This window comes from Populus euphratica, unplaced genomic scaffold, assembly GCF_000495115.2.
Source record: "Populus euphratica unplaced genomic scaffold, PopEup_1.0 scaffold1957.1, whole genome shotgun sequence".
Classification (NCBI taxonomy): domain Eukaryota; kingdom Viridiplantae; phylum Streptophyta; class Magnoliopsida; order Malpighiales; family Salicaceae; genus Populus; species Populus euphratica.
In genome coordinates, this window is record NW_011501788.1 from 14,707 (window position 1) to 32,790 (window position 18,084).

The 18,084-nt window shown below is 29.5% G+C and overlaps 1 protein-coding gene across 1 annotated transcript; it reads left to right on the forward strand.

The window, feature by feature from the left end:
* The first annotated feature begins 2,897 nt into the window (after positions 1–2,897).
* Positions 2,898–5,998, forward strand: TET2 (tetraspanin2). Its single transcript, XM_011016408.1, has 2 exons — positions 2,898–3,532; positions 5,466–5,998. Exons 1-2 carry the CDS (start codon positions 3,035–3,037, stop codon positions 5,775–5,777), a joined length of 810 nt encoding a protein of 269 aa, XP_011014710.1. The 5' UTR covers positions 2,898–3,034; the 3' UTR covers positions 5,778–5,998.
* Positions 5,999–18,084: the final 12,086 nt, after the last annotated feature.

An 18,084-nucleotide genomic window follows, 5' to 3' on the forward strand; every position in this document is an offset into this window, starting at 1 on the left:
TCAAATGATAACTTCATTAGTTCATTCCTACAATTAATCAATGCGTTAGAAGTTGCAAGAAATCAATATCCTAAAATAACATGAATTAAATTACATGATTCAATAGTTTGTGTATCCAGGACAATAAAATCCACAAGACAAATGAATTTATCAACTTATACTAACACATCTTCAACTATTTCTCTAGGCACCTTTACAGATCTATCAGCAAATAACAGAGTTACAAAAGTTGATTTTAACTCACTCAGATTGAGACTTTAAAAGACTGAATATGGAAGTAAATTTACACTAGCTCCGAGATCAACTAAAGCTCTTTCAATTTTATGTTCTCCAATAAAGGATGAAATTGTAGGACAATCAGGATCTTTATATTTCAAAGCATTATTGTTCTGAAGAATGACATTTACTTGTTCGGCTAAAAAGTCTTTCTTTTTCACATTCAGTTTTCTCTTCACAGTGCACAGATCATTCAAAAATTTAGCATAAGAAAGTACCGGTTTAATAGCATCCAACAAAAGTATATTGATCCTTACCTGTTTAAAAGTTTCAAATATTTCAGAGTTGTGATTGACTTTTATTTGTTTGGTCATGGCATGAGGAAATGAAAGTGCTGGCGAGGAATTAGTCTTTTCTTTGCAATGTTTAGCTTCAACCCCTTCCTTACCCTCCGAGATTAACTCATCATCTTTCTCACAAGGTTCAAAAGTGGGTTTTTCAATAACCTTACCACTGCGAAAAGTGATGACTGATTTGACTTGATCCATGTAATAGCTTCTAGAACTACTTGCATTTGTAATGTATTATCCCTTGAGATTTTATTATGGTTGAGATGGAAACTTACCTTTCTCTTAAAAACTATTAAACTTGTTTAATAAATAAAATTATATCAGGACACTTTAACATGATATAATTTAAAACCTAACACACAAATAAGTAAAGAATTAAGTTAAGATTTTTAACTGTTATACTAAAATTTAATAACAATGGAAAAGGATATTATTCTTTTTAACATTTCATTTTTTTTTTAATTCAAGCTAAAGTGATAGAGCGGGAAATAGCCTAATAAAAATAAAGAAAAAACAAGCGGAAGAAATTAATAGCCCATCATAGTTGATGACAGCGTAGAAGTCAAAAAGCAACAAGATGACAGTGACATGACACTCATTAAGCATTCCTTAAATCACACGAGTACCCTCTCCCTTCTGCCTTCTCTTGTTAATACCAGCAATTTTACAACAATTACCCAAAAAGAGGACCTTCTACACAATCATCATAGCCCTGCCATGTAACAAGATTGTATTTATATAATGTTTGTTTGGGTGCTTCTTAAGAATATTGTCTGATAAATTGGGTAATTAGTAAAAAGAAAAATAAAGTAATATAGGATGAAATTTTTTTTAGTGAAATAACATGTGAAAATCATGGTTTAGAAATGAAATATTTTAATCGTGTTTAAACTAATTTAAATGAAAGAATAAATTATTGTTTTATAGTTATTAATATATACAATTAATATAAAACAATGCTAATGTTTATCAATATGTAACATTCAAGTTATTTTAATATTATATCATTATAATTTCATCTAATTTCATAAAAAATAATTTTTATTTATTTATGCACATAACAAACTACTCCTCCCCATATTTGTGGTGTTATTGTTTAAAGCATGAATAATAATATCATTGTAGATATAATATAAACATATTATAAAATATTTTGTAAAGAAACAAAACATAACATATATTAGATTATATTAGATTCAAGTCAATTGGATGTAATTATAACTAAATTGTATTACACTAACATTAATTGAAAAAATTTATATCAAATATAATCAAATTTTCAGAATTTAACATTAAAAAAATCTCACCAATAATAAAACAAAATTTGATTAATATTTCATATTCAATTGTATTAAATCAATTCTAAATTCATAATAAATTAATATAATTCAAAAAAAATATTGAATTTATGAACTTTTAAACAATTCAATTAAAAATACAATCTGTCATGCAAATATTGCACTCATGCTCTCTTAAATCATCAAGCCCATTTAATTATATTAATAGCTAATTCCAATAATACATATAAAATCTCTATTTTAAAAAAATTAATATCAATTAACCACAATATATAATTAATTAAAAATACTATTTCATAAATAATTTAAGTTATTTTATGTTTAATTATATCAAATCAACTTTAAAAAATTACATTATTAACTAATTTCATATTAATATAAAAAATTTTAAACTCAACATAAACCTAAAATTCAACCTAAATAATTATTTTATTTCAATTAAATAAAATATAAATTTATAGTAATATAGCATGTTTATCTTATTTAAAGGACTAGAAAAAAAAGTTGGGGTGGTGATGACAAAAAAACAATTAATTTTGAACCAAAAATATCTTCAAATATACTTAAAGAGTTAGTTAAGTTTTAAATTTCATTGAATTAATTTATTTGAGAGTTGATTCCTCAATTAAAAATTTTACAATTTATCTCCTACAACTTTATTCTATTTAAAATTGGATTATTATGTTAAATTTTATAGGATCCCCTTAATTAATATTTAAAAATCACTAATTTTCCTTTTATTATTGGAATTTAATCAATTTGGACTCTTTATAAATAATTTGGTCATATTAAACTTTGTACTTTCAATTTTTAGTTACTTTAAAAATTAAGGAGACTTGAGCACAAAATAATGTAATTTCTTTTTAAAATAATTAATTTTTTAATATTTTTTAATTATTTTAATATATTAATATTTAAAATATATTTTTTAAAATACTTCTAAAAAAAATATTTTAAACCATGTTAACTACTTTCCAACACAGGAATCTACCATAAGCCCAATTGTACAGCGCCATAGGTAGGCTCGTGATAAAACAGACGGCCAACGTAAAACCACCCAAAATGATTAAGTCTATCTAAATTCTGAAGTTCTTAAACACAACACCACTCTTTCCCTTTCCCTTTGCCTTCTCACAGATCACAAACATAGTCCAAAACCCTGCAATTAAGATGGGAGTAGCCAACAACATCACAGCCATCCTAAACTTCATAGCCTTTCTCTGCTCAATCCCTATAATAGCCGCTGGCATTTGGCTAGCGTCCAAACCAGACAATGAATGCATCCACCTTTTCCGGTGGCCTGTAGTTCTTCTTGGATTCCTTATCCTCTTGGTCTCACTTGCTGGTTTTGTCGGTGCCTACTGGTATAAGGAAACACTTTTAGCATTCTATCTCTGCTGCATGGCCATTCTCATAGGACTTCTCTTAATCCTTCTGGTCTTCGCTTTTGTGGTCACGCGCGCCGATGGTGGCTATGATGTGCCTGGGAGGGGTTATAGAGAGTATAGGCTTGAAGGATTTTCTTCTTGGTTGAGGAATCATATCGTTTATTCCAATAATTGGGACAAGATTAGGCCTTGTCTTGCTGAGACTGATGTTTGTTCCAAGCTGACTCAAAATTATATCACTGTTGACCAGTTCTTCATGGCTCACATCTCTCCTCTCCAGGTAATTATATATCAACAACCATCTTTCTAATTTCTTCTATAATTTTCATTTTTATACAAGTTCATGTCTTTCCCAATACATATATGAATTGGTTTAGATCATGATTTCTTCTGTGCGAAGCAATTCAAAGTTAAAACTTGTAAGCTATAAGTGCTATGCTTGGGTATTAATTTAATTTTCTATCCTTCGCTTAAGTGCTTAAACCTGTCAAATTTTTTGTCAAGAACAAAACTTTTCTACTGCATAATCTGGCGTCACAAGTCTGGCTGCCGCTAAAACTATGGAGGATCTGACACCATTAATTCACCTACTAAATTATTATTTTTTAAACTTGTGTTTGGTAATGATCTGTATGAATGTGAATTTGTAAAAGTGTTTTTTAAGTCATTGATGCTTTTTGTGTTTTTCTACTGAAGATACAGTCATTTAAAAGCCCTTTAAAAAGCATAATTTATGATTCATACCGCATGTCATGGAGCGGCCATGTATTTGCCTGGAAATTGCTGGGAGAGGTCATGACTGTGTGGATTAAGTGGAAGCTGTTTCGAACCAGATCCCACTTTTCCCTGTAAAAAAATAAAATAAAAATACAGTACATGTATACAATATGGAAGTTCTTTGGTATTCTAACGTAGTGAAAAAAAAATGATAAAATAATAGTGTTAAATATATTTAGAAAATAACATGTTTAGAGAATTATAAATGAGATCTGTAATTTGTGAGTTGCAAATTTTCTCAAATTATAAAATTACTCTACATAATATTAAAAAAAAAATGAATTAAAAAGGAAGAAAAAAAAATATCTTGGAGACGTCCTGAAATTTTAATAATGATATCACCACTACTATTAAGCAGAAGATTTTATCAAAATGAATACGATAATATCAGAAAAGATTATCAGTGATTATCAAAGTGGACCATGCTAGCGGTTTAAAGTCAAGTAAATTAATCTTGATATTTTTTAATAACTCGTGTGATTAACTCTATTTATTATTTATGATTTTTTTTATGTTGATGGATTTATATTGTTAAAACATTTTTAATTATATTAGTAGTATTGTTATTGGTGTTTTAATATGTATTTTTAGAGTTATTTTTTTATCTGAATTCACAAAATATAAGGAAAAAGAAAGAAAGAGAGGAGATAATAAAAAACAGCCGTTAATTTATACCGCATGTCATGGATCGGTCATGTATTTGCCTGGGGATTGCTGGAAGAGGACATGACTTTGTGGATGAATTGGAAGCTGTTACGAACCAGATCCACTTTTCCCTATAAAAAATAATAATAATAATAATAATAATAAAATAATAAAAAAATAATAATAATAATACATGACATGTATACAATTCCATTGAAATTATCTATAATTTTATTTATTTATTTATTTTAAATTAATATTTTTTTGATATGATGATATTTTAATATATTTTTAAATAAAAATATTTTAAAAAACAATTAAATATTATTATTATTTCAAACGGTTCGATGTGGACGTTGATATGTTTTTTAATTTTGTCAAATCTCAATCATAATCAGCTTGATCATTCGATAATGTATGTATTATTGTTAGGAGAAATTAGATAGAGTCATGTCATGGCGCGTGGGGGCGCTTTTTGATGCTCTCATAATTGAAAGATGGCTGCCACAGTGAGCCCAGGAGGGGGGGTTTGTGCACATAGATCAGTTACAAGTGGCTAACTCAATTATTAAGAAGAGGGATCATGGAATTCAGACCATATTAAAGCAATCAATCTTACATTATTGAACCCACGTAGTTTTGTCTTCATTGGGTAGAGGAGAAAAGAACGCAGGGTATGGCTGCCAGCTTTGAAATTGTTTGGTGTGATGCTGTGCCATGCTTCCCTTTTGTCTCCCTTTTAATTTATAGCAAATCATGATTTTTGTTTCTGAAATTACTGCTTGTTACAGTCAGGGTGCTGTAAGCCTCCAACAGTTTGTGGCTACAATTATGTGAACCCTACACTGTGGTTAAACCCAGTGAACCCAGCAGCGGACCCGGACTGCTACTTGTGGAACAATGACCAGAACCAGCTATGCTACAATTGCAACGCTTGCAAGGCTGGATTGCTGGGGAACCTGAGGAGAGAATGGAGGAAGGTCAATGTAATCCTCATCGTGGCGGTGGTGGTGCTCATTTGGGTCTATGTCATTGCCTGCAGTGCTTTCAAAAATGCCCAAACTGAAGACCTTTTCCGGCGATATAAACAAGGTTGGGTTTGATCTTGTAGCCACACTCACCCTACTTTTCAGATGCTGGTTCTTGACCTTTTTTCTTCTTCTTTATCCATCCAGTGATGAAAATGTATTGTTGTCTATTCTGTATATATTCCTTTGTGCTTTACTCATCTACAATATGTGGTGGTATGGACCGACTGTCGTTGAACACACGTCTACCTTTATATAATTTTGCCAGTGATAGTAGGTAGCATCTCCATTATTCAGCTTTCTTGAGAATCAGATTCTTCATCTTTACGGAATGTTTTGGATCTCTCCGAATCGAATAACTCGTTGAATTGATTTAAATAATTATAGGTTTTTAATTATATCTCATGCTTGTAACTATAGTATAGTTTAGTATTGTGGCTACAATATATATTTGTTCATCGAGACAAACCAGAAAAGGAGAAAAGCAATTAATAAATAGTAACGACGTAGCTGTGACACAATTACTTTAATGTTAGCATGTATGTATGTATGTATTAAATAAGTTGCAAGGAAGTTTCGTGAGGAGGAAGGAATAAGAATACCAAAAAATGTCTCGTTCAGCTGTTAACAAGTATAGAAGAAAAGGACTGATATCGAGAGGGTTGATTTCACTCTTATTTTTTAATAGACATTTAAAGGAATAAGATGAAGTTGATGATGATAATATACAAAATAAAATAAATTGAATTATATTTTTTTAAATATGTAAATTCAATTTATTTATAAATTGAATTTAAATTGAATGTTATAATTAAATTCAATTATAATAGAGAATTGATTTCAAATAACTTTTCTTCAAATAAATTGTTAACTATCGCACATTTTCTACAATATCTGGTTTTTGAACAGTATGTAATCTCTAATGGATAACTTGTTTTTGACTAAACATGAGTAATAGATTTAATCACGCAACAAAAAATTGAGCATTTTCTATTGTTTTTTCGCTTTTTTTAACAATATATAACTAGATAACTTGAATGTGTTATTTTACTGGTTGGATTCATTTTTTTTTACTCATCTAAATGTTTATGGAATTATTTGATATTATTATTAAACTTGGTTTCGTAGATCAACTTTGAAATATCCTGATTTGACTATTTGTTTTTCCTAGATTTCAAATTAAATTATGAAAAATTTACCCCAACATGACCCATTTAACTTAGCAGGTTCATAGATAATTTGGACGACTAGCTGAAAATGTGATTTGGCTTAAAAAACACTTGAGATTTAACATTTTTTAAATACTAACATAATGATATATTAGATCGACCACGACTTCACTGCTTAATTCACTAAACCCATGACTCGAGTCATAGACTCTACTGAGTTTAATAATTTTTTTAAATAATTTTTATTTAATTATATGATAATAAAAATAGATACTCACAAAATCAAGCATTATTCAATGCCAAAACTTTTTTTTGAGACCACAATAACATTAAAAAAAAACAAAACAAAATAAATTATGAAATCCAATTCTCAATTGACTCAAGTCAACCCATCAAACCCACAATATTGATCATGAACTACACTATGGTTGTCATAATGCAATTTTGGATTTCCCAACACTTTTTTATGTAAAAAATACATTTTTAAAAATATTAAGATATTCAAAAATTGATAAATTCAAAATCTAAAATATTAAGATATACAATAATTGAAAGATTAAAGACTTAAATAAAGTTTTGGATAGCCTAATATTTTTGGGACACAAATAGAGAAGCGTTTAAGCTACAATAGGTCAAAACGCTAGAAGAAAAATCATATTGAAATATTGTTGACGATATAGGTTGAAAAAGGACTTAATTGAAGCCAAATTAAGTTTGAAAGTTAATTGACCAAAATTGGAAGAACTATTTAAGTTCAAGTGCCTAATTAAAGTTCTAATAGGTTTAATTGACTTAATTAAAGACTTAATTGAAAGAAAATTAAGTTTAAAAGTTGATTTGTCCAAAATTGAAAGAATTAATTAAGTTTAAGAGCTCAATTAAACTTTCAATGGGTTTGACTTAATTAAGGACTTAATTGAAAAAAAATTAAGTTTGAATGCCTAATTCAAGTCAATATACAATAATTGAAAGATCAAAGACTTAAATAAAGTTTTGGATAGCCTAATTGGTGCAATTAGGTGCTTAAATGAAAGATATTTTAAGTTTGAAGGTTGATTAAAGATCATAATAAATAATTCTAAAACTAAGGATCATTGTGAAGAAGGTGTGGAAATCATATGATTTGATTGAAGATGGTTAGGGGTGAAATGGAAGAAATTCTCAACCCAATTTTAACCTTTATTCTTTTACCAAAATACCCCCAAAAATTTCCTAAAATGCATTAATGATTCCCCCCAACAAAATCCAACCATTACAATTGTTATGTTGTCTCCAAAAGTTCAAAAAAAATAAAATTACCATAATGACCAATCCCAATAATAGCTCAAGAACAACATGCTTAAGTTGTCTTCTTTTAGACTCTTTCATACATTCATCTTTATATTGATCAAGATAATAGGTGCCTAGATCAATGACCATGATGCTCCTGTCCATTCCCAACAGCTTAGATCTTCTTTATATCTACCAAGATTCAAGAAAAAAATCAAAACAAAATCACACCCTAACCATTGAAATTTCTAGATGGTGTAAATAATCATCTAGACAACTATGGAATATGATAAACTTTCTTTTTAGCTGTAATAAATGGTTATATTTTTTTTTTTGAACATTAAAGGTTGAGATTCCATCAATTTACAAGCTCTAAAATCTCTCCATTTCTCCTAGGGTCTGGGGAGAAGAAAGAACAAAAAACTAGAAGACAGAGTAAAAAGAAAAAGGAGAAATGGAGTAGAAATGACCCCTAATAATGCTTTTAGGTACCAAAAAATTTATTCAAACCTTTGTCTCTTACATCTTTTCGAACATCCCATATAGACTTATAACAAGCTTCTTTTTCACCTAAAAAAATATTATAATTTTCAAACCACTTTTTATAAATAACTGGAAACGAAAAAACCAACATAACCCCTTTTATCAGAGTTGTCTCCTTTCTATAAGCTAACCATCTTTCCCCATAATGACCTAAAGATCCATAATCATCATTTTCACACTACTAACCTGAGGTGTTTATCATTGGAATTATAAGCTAAGGCAGACTAGGAGCTCCCTCACATCATACTTGTATAACTGTAATTTGTTGGCTTTATCATTCTTGTTTTTGACCTTTCTGGATTCAATTTCATTCAAACATCAACTAAAATAAAATGAAGAAGATATCCGAGATATCCATTGGAGCTATATCCCTCAAAATCATTCAAGGTATAAAGCTTTTATAATGTTAGTGAGTATAATAAATAGACTTTGAGACATGAAGATCACTATATTTAAGATATTAATTGCCCCAACTATATTTGTTGTAAGATTAAAACAATATATCTTTATGATACAACAAAACCTTAAACTTATAAACAATAACTTGTATAAGTTTATTAAAAATTTCTGTTTTGGTTTTGATAAATATAAACAAAAAGTTTGTAGAGAAAATTAGAGAGAGAAGAAGTTTATTTCTAATTAATTTCTGCCAACATTAAACTTGTATTTATAAAAAAAATAACACCATTTTAGACCAATGTGTCTGTAAAGTTTAGAGATACACCTCTTTAGACTAATATGTTTATAGAGTTTAAAAGACAGCTCTTCATTTAAATTATTTAAGCAACTTGGCAGGAGATGTCATGCATAATTATTAGATTAATTAATTTTAAAAATAATAATAAAAATCATTTATATTGCATAATGTCAAATGCCATTATATATATTAATTTTAGTTTTCCCTTTAAATTTTCCCTCCAACATCCAAATTTATTAATTAGATATCCCTCACATTATAAGGCACAACAAAATCTCTTATCTTTCCAATATGGGATAAAGTTCTCTTTTAACTACCTAATATATAAGCTATATTTTAACAACAATCCCCCACTTAACTTGTAATATTATGTGATACCATGTTTCATATATATAAAAAGGTATTTTAGATTTAAACATCTTCTTAATATAAACATTTCAAAACCCTAAAGAAATCATGATGGCCAAAAAGTTAAAATTAGGATTTCATTCAATAGAATTAGGAACAATACGCACATGATCCAATTAATCCAAAACAAAAGTTCACCATTATTTCAGCACCAATATAGTCTTTTGCTACTTTCTGAATTCATGAATATTTACAAAGTTTTCCAAACTTTTGTTGAGATGACACCACTTCATATGTTTATATAGGTGAAATTTCTTTCTTACACTGAGATTTCATTAATAGTGATAATCACTCATCCTCCTATTTATTTGAAATACTAATTTTATAAATTTCAATGTCATACAGAAATTACTATACACAACTTTTACAATAATTTGTTATTACCATAAAACTTCTTACCAGTAAAGGTACTAGTAAAAGTTGGGTTCCTATTAGTGGTAAGTTTAATTAAATGGTCTTAATCCTATAATAGAAGAAGTGTTTCAAACTAAATCTCTCGAGAGACCTTTAGTGAAAGGATCTATTAAATTATTACAAAATCTGACATACACAATGGTAATTACCTATCAGAAATTAATTGCTTTATATATTCATCTCTCAAGCTAATATATTTAGATTTTTCATTGTAAATTTTACTAAATGCCTTAAACATAGTTGCTTGACTATCATAGTGTGAGGCAAGATTGTCAAAAATGTATTTTTTACATGGTATGAAAAATATAAAATAAAATAAAATTATAAAATCTTGGAAAAAAAAATTTCATACATAATTCAATCATCTTAAAATACATGGTTCAAATAAAAATTCATATATAATTTAAGTAATTTTTCATTAACTAACAATTAAAAAACTTAAAATAAATAATCTGTTTGTGTGTCATGTAAACTAAAACTACCTTCATTGTCTTCATCTTTCTTATTATTTCTTAGATATTCATCAATATCAGTATCATCAAAAGGGTTATTAGTGTTACTACTAGTATCAACACCAATATTATGAACATTAGTTCTACTACTAGTACCAACATCAACATTAGTAATATTATTTAACTCAAAACACCTTAAATTCTCTAGATTGTCATCAATTTGAATCTTCAAATTATCTCAAGTACTATAACTCTTCATTTCAGCATCATTAAGAATTTCTTCTTTATCACTTTCATCTTCTTTACCATTTTTTCTTCGTATTGCATTGTCAATGACACCAAACAAATCAAAGTTTGATAAACCATCATGTTTTTCTCCCTCGGTTATCCCATCATCATCAAATGAAAGATAATATAAAACTACACCAAAATCACCAACTTGTTTTTTGACTTGGTTATCATACAATTTCATATTGCACATTACAAATACCAAGTCATTCATTTTTTTCTAGTGCTAATGATTTCTTCATTTTGTATGAACCTAAATAAATAATTCAAATTTATAAGATTCTTATAAAATATTTCAACATTTAAAATAATAAGATAAAAAAACTCACCCAATTACGCTCACATCCAAATAAAGTATAAATCAAACTTGAAACTCAGATTGCAAACCTTTGTAATTTTGTACATTCATCCTATAACAATCCCACCATTGAGCAGATGTTTTTTTATCCCTTACTATCTTGGTAGTCTCAATGTCAATCAACCTTTTTGCACTATTAAATGATTTAAATTGGAATTCAATTTTGCACCTTTCAATTGCATCAAACATCATCTTTTCTAAATATTGATATAATCCAATTTTAATATTGGTATTAACCTTAAAATTAGAATTATAATAATAATAAGAATTCAAATAATAAGATGTTGCATGTAAAGGTCTGTAGAGTTAAAGTTTCTATTTTGCATCAATAATATTTCATATAAGCATATAACTATCTATAAAAAAAATCATTACAATATAGGAAAATCTCAATTAAAATTATCTCTTTAAAGACATTCATATTAATAAAAGACAGCATGTGAAATAAAAAACTAGCAAGATAGATACGTTTTTTTTTCATAAAATCAAAATTCACTTGTATCTTCTCTTTTACTTGATCCATTACTTTATATATAAAACTCATAGCTGGTTTGTCATCTAAATCAACTAATTAAAGAAAAAGGATATGCGGCCTTAATACATGTAGTGATATCATACCAAAACCTGCTATCCAAACACATTTTTGAATTTGTTTCCCTCCTTCTATTCTTAAAAACCTATGTAACATCCATTGTTTGGAAGTAAACATAGTCAACAACTGCATTTTATGATCATTCAAACATCCTAGAGTTAAGTATATAATAGCAAACCAAGTGACAATAGGCCTAATTAAATCCTTTCCTTTTATAAAGTGTCATAATATGGAAATAAGAATAGTTCTTAAATAAATATATAAGGTGATTCTCCTCCCCTTAGCAATAGTTACTTGATGAACCTCTAACTTCTTCTCAAAATCATCCAATATCAAGTAAATACAATGGGCAGCACATGGTGTCCAAAACAACCTCTCTCTTTTTTTTTTAATTAATAATTGTCTTGCTGCCTTATAATTTGTAGCATTATCGATAATTACTTGCACAATATTTTTCTCCCTAATCTTTTCCACAATGAAATTTAACATCTTAAATTCTTTATCAGCAATCTTGGACATATTAGAAGTATTCACTAATAATAATAATAATTAAAAAAAGAAAGCAATCCCTTTAGGAGTATTAACCAAAAAGTTACAAATACAACTCTTTTTTTATTTTTTCATCCATCAGACATTATTGAACAACTTGTTTTTTTTTTTTTCCATTCTAGTTTGTACTCCTTAAATAAGTTTATTTTTTGATCCACTGTTAGCTTCAAATACTTCTCTCTAATATTATGGTAAGATAGAGGCTTGAAACTTGGCTCATCCTTTACAACCAATTCAAGTGACTTAAGAAACTCGGGGTTTTTAACATAGTTAAATGGAATTGAACTAGTGTAAAAAAACCTTACAATTTGTCGACATGCTTATTCTCTAATATCCTTTTTTAGCAATTGATTTAGGATTGTTTATGTACTTCCACTCCCACTATTTTCTCTCTTGCCTTTTTCCTTAAAGTTAATCTCTTTTATCATCATTTATCATCATCATCATCTTTTTCAATATATTGATGAGTCTTTCTTTTCTTTTTAGTTGCTTCTAGATTTTTCACCAAAACACCCAAAATCACCTGCTTAACATTTTCTAGTTTTTGTTTAGCATGGCTTAATATCCTTATGAAGGCAAGCTACATCATGTTTGAAATGAAAAATATTTCCATTGATAATTTTCTGACAATACATGCACTAAACTTTTATATAATTCTTATGAATATCTATACCATGTTGCCATTTCATATCAAGCCTATTACCAGAATAATTTTTCTAGATGCTATATGTTCAACAATTTAAGAATCAACTTAAATCAGCCTTGTAATCAATCCAAATATTTGGGTTATGGAAGCATGCATAAAGAACCCACAAAACTAAAGTAATAAGGCTCAAATTAATTCATCATGTTTGATATGGAATATGCATATTGAATGCTGGCATGACCAAAAGATTGATGTCTTCTCCCAATTGCAAGAGTGTCGAAGTAATAAATAACCCGACAAGACTGGAGTCGAACCACAGGGAGGTTAATTGTACAAATTATAAACAATAATAATAAGAATAACAACAATAATAACAATAGTAGCAATCATAATACTAATAATACTAGTAGTAGTAGTAGTAGTAGTAGTAGTAATAATAAAGAAAGAGAAGAAAAAGAAGATGATGACAACTTGGAGATGGAATATTAATATAAGGGTTAAACAATGATAATAACAAATGCCAAGGTTAGAGGTTCCACTAATGGTATGTCAAACAAGTATAGTATAAACTCTTATTATTCAATTGGAAACCATACACAAAGGAGGTTCCAATCAGATTATAGATTGTTAACATGATGACATTAGTCATCTTATTCGATTAATGTTAGTACTTGTAAATCTCGTCAAGCATTCATGATTATAACTTATGTTAACAACAAATCAAGTTCCTTTCATAGCTCAGGTGTCGGTTATACCATACAGTATGGGCTATGAAAGTGTCAAGCATTTGTTGTACCAAGTGTTATACAACATAAATCAAGATTAATCATTTAACAACTAAAGTATTAAAGAGTGAACAAGATAACAAATATAAAACATGTTAGTATCAAACATTAAAGTTCATATTAAGTTTACACTATACTTATTCTTACACCATTAGTGTAACCTTTTCACCTTGACATAATAAACTTAGCTAGACATAATGAAATAAAGAAAAATAGATAAATAAGATAAGAACATAAATAAGATAAAAGTTAACTAAGTAAAGGAAAGGAAATAAAAGGCATAAACTTGATATTAATGAAAACAAAGTATAAACATTACAAAAAATACAAAGAGAGAAAGCAAAAGCATGATCTTGATCTGCAGACCAAGATGCCTAAATGCACTGCAAATGCCTCCTTTTATAGGCCAAAATTAGGAACTATTGATTTGATGACTAATTGATGAGTGGGTGGCCAACTCTTGACTTGGTGACAATCTTTATCTTCTTTTGTCTGCCCAAAACGTCATTGATAACGTCAAAATTGGAGCCACTTGAAAACATGAAAGTTGTAGACAATTGTCTCAGCTATCTTGTGTAAACAATTCAGCTCATTTTCACTTCTAGAACTCCAGATATGGCCAAAATACTAAACAGTGCTCGGGCTGGAGGACAGATTCGGGCTTCTTTGTTGTTGCAATAATTTGGACTTGAAAATAGCCTTTTTAGATCTTAGGCTCCATATGAAAGTTGTAGGCCTATGTCTTACCTTTCCATCCATATAAAGTAGACCTAAATCTGAGATATGTAGCTCCAGATATGACCCAATTACCGAACAGTGTTCCGATTTGGATTGCACCGACATCTCTTTTCTAATTTTGGTCATCTTTTTGCCCTTGCAATTTAAGTTCTTAAAGTCATCAATCAATCCTTTCATTTATGTGATAGGGCTGAATTTAAAATGAACATTTACCATAAATTAAAGGTATTAAGTATTATTAGATATATTATTATAAAACATGCTTTAGTTAAGGAGTTATTGATACTTCAAGTGCAAAATGATGATATAAAACGTTGATGAAAATGCACTTTTAAGTACTAATCACCCCCCCCAACTAGCTTATCACTAGTCCCTAGTAATCAAAGCGTTAAAATAGAAAAATAATTTGCAAATTCCGCAAAGCAAGGTATTCATCATTTAACTTCCATTAATCTATCTAGATAAACAAACTCTCGTTAAATTTATATACCTGCTCAATACCTCTTAACAAGATATTCATAAACCTTTCTTTTGTGCTCAATGTATCAACACATAATTATGGGCTTTTCTTGGAAGAAAACAAAATTTTTGTTCTAATGTTTAAGGTTAACTTCCTTGGGTTGGAATTATTATTTTTGTCTTTTTTTGTCTTCTTTTTTTAAAAAAAAATTATATATACATATAATTTAAAAACACCATGCATCTTTAACCCATGTAATGAGCTTTCGGCTAATGATTCCCAAACTAGTTGGTCTTAGGGCACTAGGTGTTAAGACACCCCTACGAGCTTAGTAACTCGGGTCGCAGATACTGATATGTAGATAGTGCAATGTTTGATTTCCTTAAGCTTTTCTCCTCAACCCATGTAACAAGCGTTGGGCCAATAGCTCCCAAGTCAGTTGACTTTAGGGTATTAGGTGTTAAAACACCCCTTCGGGCTTAATTGCTTAGGTTAGGGAGGCTACGAAACTAAACTTATCTACATTTTTATTATTATTAGTTTTTTTTTAATTAAATACAATCCTTTTCCCTTAGTTGTTACCTTTAACAAAAGAACATAAATAATGTAATAATCCAATGTGCAACCCACAATCATATGTTAAAGTGTGTGTGTGAAAATTAAGGTTTAAGAATACATGTTAAATGAGTATATGAGCAGAATTAAGTGATAATAATGCGAGAGTTTGTAAATCTGAATATTTCAAGAAGTATTATAATAGTCCTTGTTAAGAATGGTTACTAAGATGCGTCTCAAGAGTCACTTTAACAAAAGAGCTCCTTTACTCTGCCATCCTAGTAACAACAATTATGCACATGCTTTATGAAATGAAAAACAATTTTTTTTTATCAACTACTACCCTCTCCCCCCAACTAAAACGAGACATTGTCCTCAATGTTTAAAGGTAGAAAGATAGAGTATAGAAGATATCACCTGAAATAACTAACACTGACAAACCTGAAACACATTGAAACAAAAATAAGAAATAACAAAACACAATAATAAAACCAAAAGACACAAAAATTCACAAATGAAGGCTTAAATCCAATCTAAGCTTTTTACGGCTTTCCTTAGTTGACCAATTTATGCGACTCATGGAGGGATCAATTACAGGAATGAATGATTGTAGTTGGTCAATTAATTGTTCAGCAGTAGCCGCAGAGATTATGATTTGTCGTGCAGAAGATGTTAGAAATTCCTATTCCACAACATGATCAAGAAAAGACAACAACTTATCATAATAACCATTAACATTTAACAAACCTATGGGTTTATGGTGAATGTGCAGTTGAGCCTAAGAGGAAATATGAAAGATCTCTTCCAATGTACCTAGACCACCTGATAAAGCAATGAAGGCATCAGCATGGTTAAACATTGCATTCATTCGAGCTGACATTGTGGAGACCTGAAGTTCCTCTCCAATTGTTTTTCCAATGATGTCCCCTTGTGCTAAAGCTTCGGGGACAACCCCCAAAACTTGACTACCTCCTAAAAATGCAGCTATTGACACACCTCCCATTAACCCAAGACTACCTCCCCCATACACTAAATGAATCTTTCTCTCAGCTAGCACCTGACCAAGATGATTGGCTGATTCTAAAAACTCCTTTTCTTTCCCAGGGCTAGATCCACCAAAAACACAAATATTTCTTATATGATGACCTGAGGAACTTGCCATTTCTACACACTTCTGTAGTTGTTGAATGTATGGGTTGAGTAGAAATGAAAGGAAGGAAGAGAGGGTTTTATAGATGAGAAATTAGAAAGGCAATCATACCACCTATATGTAGGCCAGCTAGAGTCTCACACACTCTTTCTCTCTCTTTATTTATTTATTTATTTACTTTTGAAAAAGCATGTGTATGTACAGGTAGTTGTGATTGTGGCTCACATCTTCCCTTGGTTTTACGTCCAAGAACGGCTTAAACGCCCTCTATAGGTTGGGGATAGGCTTCCCATCCAGTTTTCTTAAAAACTGGCAAACAGGGTCTTTTTTAGTCAGATTCCCAAGACTAAGTCGATCATGTTCTTTATGAAATAGTGGCCATAAATCATGAATTACACGATGCACATCTCCACTAGGATGCGTCTCAAGAGTCCATAGAAGATTATCTAAAGACTCCTTACTCAATCCATCCTTAATGAATTGTATTTTGTCTTCACGGTTTATAGATACCATTCCTAAAGAACGACATTGTGTATTACAAGTCCATCTAGCACATTGATGACAGACATTCAGTCGTTTTGCACTACATTTCTTTGCAAAAGTGTTTTTACCTTTTCCAGGCATGTGTGAAATGAAGGAATTAGAGGACTCACCTGATAATCGGACCTTTGCTTTAATCAACCAGCGAATATCTTCAGGAATTCCATGATTCATTAACAATCTCAATCTTGCACATCTAGCACGGTAAATTTTTGTAATCGCATTCTGAGGCAGAGCGGGAAAATACTTTTTCAATTTTTCAAGATTAGTGTCCATTTTCAAATGAGAATTGGAAGAGAGATTCAAAGAATTGCACAAATTTATACATAGATATCAGTTATTGTGGGAAACTGAAAGAACCAACTTAAGTCACGGAGTACCGTTGTCCGCCATTTGACCGAGGTGAGAGAAACTAGCAAAAATCACTCAAAAAGAAACAAAATAAAATAAAATAAAATCAATCTTTATATACAGGATCACTGATTAGTACTTAAAAGTGCATTTTTATCATGGTTTTATATCATCATTTTGCACTTGAAGTATCAATAACTCCTTAACCAAAGCATGTTTTATAATAATATATCTAATAATATAAGATACCTTTAATTTGTGGTAAATGTTCATTTTAAATGCAGGTCTATCACATAAATGAAAGGATTGATTGATGACTTTAAGAACTTAAATTGCAAGGATAAAGAGATGGCCAAACTTAGAAAAGAGATGTCGGTGCAATCCAAACCGAAATACTGTTTGGTAATTAGGTCATATC

What these genes read in the sequence shown, in the direction of transcription:
- TET2 (XM_011016408.1), top strand. Translation starts at nt 3,035, where the DNA reads ATGGGAGTAGCCAACAACATCACAGCCATCCTAAACTTCATAGCCTTT. An exon ending in CTCACATCTCTCCTCTCCAG is followed by an intron (nt 3,533 to 5,465) that starts GTAATTATATAT and finishes TGCTTGTTACAG; the next exon opens with TCAGGGTGCTGTAAGCCTCC.